The sequence below is a fragment of the Ammospiza nelsoni genome, chromosome 11, assembly GCF_027579445.1.
Source record: "Ammospiza nelsoni isolate bAmmNel1 chromosome 11, bAmmNel1.pri, whole genome shotgun sequence".
Classification (NCBI taxonomy): Eukaryota; Metazoa; Chordata; class Aves; order Passeriformes; family Passerellidae; genus Ammospiza; species Ammospiza nelsoni.
In genome coordinates, this window is record NC_080643.1 from 20796842 (window position 1) to 20804436 (window position 7595).

General features: G+C 45.3%; 1 protein-coding gene across 1 annotated transcript in view; it reads left to right on the plus strand.

Moving 5' to 3' along the window:
- The window catches only part of ACAD9 (acyl-CoA dehydrogenase family member 9), a 90128-nt gene extending 82859 nt beyond the window's left edge, over window positions 1–7269 (plus strand). The window contains exon 19 of the mRNA XM_059480032.1: window positions 7115–7269. Coding sequence (XP_059336015.1) covers window positions 7115–7199 — 85 coding nt within the window. The 3' untranslated portion in view covers window positions 7200–7269. The remainder of the gene's footprint in view (window positions 1–7114) is intronic.
- Window positions 7270–7595: the final 326 nt, after the last annotated feature.

Sequence of the window (7595 nt, forward strand, 5' to 3'; positions counted from 1 at the left end):
CGCTCAGCCGTGGAGTCCCTTCATTCAAGGCACAATATTCCACAGTCAATCTCCATTCTCTGTCAGACTTGCACACAGGCCAGATGAGACTGTTGAAGGGCGAGTGGGTTTTGCTGACCACCCCCTGGCTCTCCAGCTCATGGATCATTTTGTGGATGGGGATCACAGCATCTCGATTCGTCCGATACAGCCGGCGGTGCACTGTCGAGGTGGCAATTGGCACTCGTTGCTCTTCTACCTTCAGGAGTCCTACTGCAGATGGGCTTTCTGATAGTCAGGGCAAGGTGTTCAACTGCTTAATGTTCTCTGCCTCTACAGCAGCTATTCCAAATGCCCATCTGAGTCCCTCTGGGTCTTTGTAATAGCCATTCTGGAGAAAGTCTATGCCCAGAACACAGGGGACCTCTGGGCCAGTCACAATACGATGTTTTTTCCACTTTTTCCCAGTCAGGCTCATCTTGGGTCCCAACAGGATCAATTGCTGTGATCCCCCTGTCACCCCGGCAATGGAAACAGGTTCTGCCCCCCACATGTCCTGATGGTATCAGGGCACACTGTGCACCAGTATCAACTAAGGCATCGTATTTTTGTGGCTCTGATGTGCCAGGCCAGTGGATCCACAACATCCAGAAGATCCTGTTTTCCCATGCCTTTCCCTGGCTAGAGGCAGGGCCCCTCTAACCCTGGGTATAAATGGTAGAGGTACCTTCAAGAGGATCTGACAGATCATACTCAGCAGCTCGGTCATGGGAGGTTGAGGCTACCTTTACCGGAATTCCCTCAGTTAGTGTTTCCCTCCTTGAGTTGAATCACCCGTACTGCCAGGACAGAAGTGGGTTTCCCATCCCACCTTCCCATATCTCTCCCATGGTTACACAGAAGGAACCACAGGTCAGCCCGTGGGGTGTACCCTCTCTATCTAGCTGGGGAATGTTGGGCTCTGACTCTGGGGCCTGTGACTCGCACTGGTGCCATGTGGGAACTGTTCCTCCTCACCTTCTCCCTCATCTCCTCTCTGAGTTCTTGGACAACGGCAGAGACATGAGCCTGCATTGGGCCATTGATCATACTCACACAATTTCTAAGCTTGGGGGCCACAGAACCCACTGTCTCTTGGTTGGTGTTGGCATTAATTGTTGCAATGAAGGTGGTGTATTGAGATGGCCCCAGATTTGCCAGACTCCACAACATTTGGCCTGCGCACCAGACCTTGTCGGGGTCATTTTCATGCTGTCCATCCCTCCCAAAGAGTACCTCCAATACTGCCACTTCTCTCAGCTGTTGGATCCCCCCCTCAAGGGTCTTCCAGCACATTCTATGGTGGTGCTCCTGCACTGTCTCCCTGTGGACAAACCTGTGGAATCCCAGGGCACCAGGAATATTTCTCTGTCTGCTCTGGAGCACCCTGACCCCCAGGGAAGCTCTGACTTTGAGGGCACTCTCTCTAGCTGGCGAAAGGCTCGGGTGGTGTCTTTTGTCTACTGGAGATTTCAGTTTCCATTGGCAATAAGAGCATAGAGGGGTCTGACGAACAGTCTATAATTATAAACCCACAGCTGGCACTACCCTACCATGCCTAAGAAGGTTCGGAGTTCTTTCGTTGTCTGGGGTTTTGGGGTTTGGCATACGGCTTCTTTGCCTTAAAGTCTGCTGCTCAGCACTCACTTCTTACTCTAGGTAGATTACCTTCTGTTTCACTACCTGTGCCTTTTTTTTTGAGACTCTGTGTCCTTGGAGTCCTAGGAAATTCAAAAGGCTTACTGTCCAGGCTTCTCCTGCTTCCCTTGTCCGAGTGGCTACTAGAAGATCGTCTACGTACTGCAACAGCCTCTTTTCTTCTTGTGAAGCTTCCTGGGACTCTGGGTCTTTGCAAGCTGTTCTCTAATTGGAGTGGAAATCTTGAAGCCTTCAGGCACATGGACTATGTTTTCTGGCTGGCTTCGTGGATAGGGAGGAAAAGAAGGCATCTCTTAGGCATAAAACAGGGAACTAGGTTTGCTCAGGTGTTAAACAAGTTAGTAAGGTATATGGATTTGCTACCACAGGGTATAAATTCTGTGTTATCTTATTAACAGTCCTTAATCTAGTACTATCAGTTATTTGGCTGATTCTTTCCTTATCTTCTTTTTGAGGGTACTACTCAGTTCTCACTAGTTGTGTTTTTCTTTAAGCGTGATGCTCATGGGGGAGCATCTTTCAGTCTCTCTGGTACAGCAGAGGCTTATACCCTTGAAAACATTTATTTACTTATTCTAATATCTCTTTACTAATGTCTTTCTTAATTTCAGTGTCTGTTAATGTTAAGCCTCACATCTTTATATCATTTGCTTCTAGAGTAACCTTTCTCATTTGAGAATGTTTAGTAAATTGAGTGAATTGTACAAAAGCTTTTAGGTACACATAGTACACATGTTACTTTAAAGGTTTGCACAGGTATGCTTTCTCAGACTGGCCAGTTGTTCATTCCCCACACTACAACATAAACATTCTCCACAGGTACTAAAGCTTTATTAAAACTGAATATATGACCCTTGTGTCGACAAAAATTCTTCCCTTTTGGGGAGGTCATCTTTACTCTTCCTCCCTTACCTTGGGAGGAGCTTTTAGCAAATCATATGTACTCATTTTGTGAACTGTGATTGCTTTGCATTTCAGCATGATAATCTTTGCCTGATTTCATACGTTGCTATCTTATGCTGCATGCTGAACAACATGTTTGATTTGCTTTCTCTTTGCCTTGTTTTCCTTTTTCAAGGGCCAAGACTAGAGGGAGGTCTGATCTTACAGTCTCGTTGCCATTCTGGGTGATTTCTTAAAACAAAAAGACATTTCAGCATACAAAAACTCTATCTCATTTATCTTCTTATTTTAAAACAGTACTAACAGCAATGAAGTATTATAAATCTTTTTATTTTCTGAGCTGCTCTTACTGGCAGCTTTCTCTTAGTGAGCCCCTCCCAAAAGGGGCTAATTTAGGAACCTCTTTGCTCTGGTCAATTCGCATTATTTATTTCTCCTTGCCTTATCTTGCTTCCACTCAAACTTTTTTACAGACCTTCACAGTAGTTTCTCAACTTTCTTCTTATACACACAGCTCTAGGTGGCAGGTATCAGATGTGGTTCTCACACACAAGCTCTAAGACTTTAGGTTCTGAATCTGCTTGACCAGAAACTTCTAATTTATACTCGGGGCATGTGCCCTGACAGCAAAACAGCAATACTAGTGTTTCTCATAAACACCGCACTGCAATAATACTTGCACATCTAGCTTTTGCTCACAGGCCATTCCCATGTTCCCTGGGGAGACGGGGCAGCCAGAGCTGTTCCTGTGCCCAGGGGACAGCCACTGTCACCTCACACAGCATGCTAATCAAAAACGTGACATAGACACTATGTTCTGATCAAACAAAATATGTCTTTTCTAGTTCTCTTCTTGCACAATCTAATTAAGCACTGTGCCTACTTACACTTCTTTTACTGCTTTGCAAAAAGGCTGTTGCTAGTCACAGACAAAACTCTGACATGCTCACAGACACCAACACATGCACCCACACCCCCCCTTTATCTCAAATTCACTAGAGCCAAGGCTTGAATTGCTGTGAGGGGGAGAATTCTTGGAATTCCTTTAACTCGCTTTATCGTAGTTAAGCATAAATCACTGTACTATAGTTCTCTTATGTAAAATGCCACTTTTGTTGCAACAAAATCTTAAAATCTCTACAAACACTACTATACAATCTGAGAATCAAATTACCACAATGCAGCGGAAGAAAATCACCACACAAAATCACTAGGAAAGGGCACATCTCTCAAAGTGCTCACTTTTCTCAACACAACAGACCATACCATAATTCGGCATTTACTCGCATCAATTTTTCTTGGACACAATCAAAATAACAGCATACAGTTATACAGCATACAGCTGGCCTCCTCCGCAGGCCAGCAGGTCCTTGTCTGTCCTCGCAGGTGGCAAGTTGAGATGAGTGGAGCCCCACCAGGAAAAAAAATCTTAGGGCGCGCCTTGGAGGTCCGTCTATCCCCCCTGCCCCTGCGGGGACAGAGAACTCCTGCCTGGCTCGCCATAATGTTTTGCGGAGAATAGAAGAAATCTCACAACTTTGTAAAAGTTGTAAAGCCCGATATGCTTTTATTACGACACGCGCCGGACACAAGTCCCCCAACAAGGCATGCGTACCTCTGAAGACCTCGGGTCTTCTTTTATCCCCCTTCCAAATGCATATGCATACAGTTTCACAATAAGTTCATACATATTCATTCCGCGTGACATTTAGCACCAGTTCTTCTTTATCAAAGGAATTTCTAAGTCGGGGGCAAATCGACCTTGTGGTCTTTTCTGTTTTTCTCTCTCTGTCTCCTTGCTGTCTCGGCATGCGAGTTTTTCTTTCAGCTTTGGTCTCACAGACTTTTCACTTTTCTTAGACACTTCACCTAATTCAGAATGGATCTTTACTCTGTCTCACTCATTCATGGAGAAAGTTTCCTACACTTCAAGATAAACTAGAATCCACAAAAGTGTGAAATAGTTTATAGAGAGTAGTGTAGTTATATCACTTGGTGAGAAATTTTGTTTTGGGATTTTTAGTATGTTGTGGATGAAAGCAAGATGGAGGGCACAGGGTGTCATCCTGGGTTTCTTCTCCATGCTTCTTCTTCCTCCTTCTTCATGGGTTTGGGTGGCATTTTGTAATTGGGCAGAAAAGTCAACATTGCAGCTCTTTGGGAGCAGGTATTGGGTTAAAAGGTAAAATAATCTAGGTGTCAGTTCCTAATTGGATAGTTTAGTCTTAAAAGACCTTGGAACAAAAGCTTGTTGGCCATTTTGTGCCTTCTAATGAAAAGCTGCTGAACTCACCGTAATGAGACTGTTTTACTGATAAGAAATAATAAACACTTGAGTCTGAACAGAAATTACCGTCTCAAGTGCCTTCAATCCAGACCCAGAAAAACCAATGACTGGGACCCCCACACAAACCTCTCTCTGACACTTACGAAAAGCCACTCCCAGAGGGAAAGGGACCCTGGCTCCCTTATAAAAATCTGATTCATACCGGAGTCCTGGGTCAAGGCTCCCAGATTCCTTGCCTCACCACCATCCAGCTGGACACCTGTACCCATAAGGTCCCAGACCCGGAGTAGCCAGGTTGTATAAGCCTCACATCCCTGTCATACAATGTCTTTGTGCAGATTATGGAGACTTTCGTACATCAGGGACTCGGTGATGATTGCAACCTCTGGCTCCCCTGTGGGTTGTGAGGGCCCTCTCCTATCTGGGTGCTCTGCTTTCATCTTAGATATCCTTGTTTCCACAGGGGTGACTGCTGCTGGCTGTGTCTGCCTTTGCAGTTCACCTGGAACCTGGACAGTTGTAACATCTGTGGGTTCTGCTGCTGCACTATTAGACTCTCCCTCTTCAAGGCAGGGGGAGGGCTTCTCACCAGCTGGGGAAGTGTATTCCTTCAGCATCTGGCCCATATCACGCATCTCCTTCACCAGATCCCCCACCCAATCTGGGTAGTTCACATCTGGGATGGGCTGTGGGGCAGGGTCAGGCTCTGGGGCAGCAGCATCCCAAGGCTCTGGTGCCATGTCAGGTTCTGGGGTAGGTGTCAGGGTAGTTATCCAGGTTAATCTTCCCTTCTCTCTAAATGCTAAATAGAACAGACCTATCAGCAACACCAGCCACTGCATGATATTGTTAGTATTGAGAGTGGATCTGAACTCTTCAAAAACTCGTGGGACAGACCCAAAGAGATGATTAAAGGGTTGGGAGAAAATTTCCTCCCGTATCATTTCCTTACACCAGCTGCCATTAATAAAGTAACCCCAAAAACATACAGTTAGTGTGTGATAGCTGTGAATCCATGTACCTGCTTTCCAGAGCAAGTTAAAAATCCATTAATTCCTCACCTTATTCACCCATAAAACAAACCAGATAACAGACACAGTAGCTTTGGTTATAGGACCCATGTTTAGATAAGGGCTTGCACATGGGAGGAATACAGCCAGTACCACGTGCGACCCAAACCAGGGCAAGCTGGACCACATGGGGTCGCTTAACAAAGTTTCTATAGTCGTACACAGAAAAATTGATTACTCAAGAACTGTTATTCCCTTTTTGTTTCTGTGCCCTCGAGCCTTTTGGTTGGGCACCAAAATTGGTTGTGGTTTGGAATAGACAGGAGTCTGCTAAGGAAGGCAGTAGCGTCCCCTGAAAGGGAGAATGTAAGTGCCCCCCCCCCCCCAACCTCCAAATAGTTATAAATTTGAAATTAAGGGCCTCTTAGGAACAAAAATATGGCAGCAGGAAATAACAGTTCTTTAACAGGGAAGAAAATAAAAGTATAAAATAAACAGTGCAGTAAACTAAGAACACAACCTGACACCCAGTGGGTCAGGGTGTTGGTAGCAGTCCAAGTGGAATTATGGCTGCAGTCCTCCTGGAGTGTCAAGTGTTGTTCTGCTGGAGGAGGAATCCTGTAGAAAAGGGTGTAGTCTTCCTCTGAAGATCCAGGGGAAGAAGAGGCAGCTGCTGTTCCTCTGGGAGAGCCAGTGGAGAAGCTGTCTTGGTGTTCCAGAATCTCTACATTATATCTCTGGCAGGAATTGCCTCTGGGCAGAGCATCTCAACCGGGGATGCTGTAGTTCTTATCATTCATTCAATAGCCGGTTATCAGCAGATGTTTGTGTCCTGTTCCTGAATGTCCCAGTCCCGCCCCCAATCCCCCCCAACCAATCCCCCTCTGCCCACCCACCCTTCCCCCACCACCCCACCCCCCAAATGAGGAGTGGTTGTGAAAGAGATAAGGAAAACTGCCCACTTAATTGAAGATACAATCTGGGACAATACTCCTGACAAGTCACCGATAGAAATGAGGGATTTGGACTCTTTGGGATGTACTGACCAGCGGTGCATTGTCTTTCCGAAGCTCAGTCTGTAATAATCAATGTTTTTCAGAAGACAATGTTCAGTTTCTTCCTGGCACTCACTCTTGCATTTGTAATCAGAACCACTTCTTGAAAGAAATTTACAACAGCTTTTTATGCTCCTTTAGTTGACTTTCCTCTGTTTCTCCAGAGATACCAATGACAATGAGGATGATTCCATTAAAAAAGCTGCAAAGCAGATCCTGGAGAAGAGGGCATACATCTGCTCCCACCCTCTGGACAGGACCTTCTGATCCCTCTCTGACAGCAGGCACTCATGAATGTCAGTCAGGGAGGAATTTGCTGCAGTTCCAGAATTTGACACCTTGAAAGCATCTGTTATTTAATGTCTTTAATACATGTAAGGGCATAAAATAAAACTTCTTCGTAAACACTACTTCATAGAAAAAGGAAAAATAAACAGATTTTATTTAAAGTGGAATAGATATACATATATATGTCTGTTCCTCTTGGAGCTGGATAAAGACAGGGGAGGTTTGGATGGGGAGATGTTTCTTCCCAGGGAAGGGACTGTGTGGTTTCTCAGTATCTTTTCACTTCAATCAGCTCCTCATTCCCTGAGCAAGTCTGAAAGACTTGGGCAATCAGAACAGTTCTGCTTTGGAGGCACCTCCAGCTCTCTTGTCCAG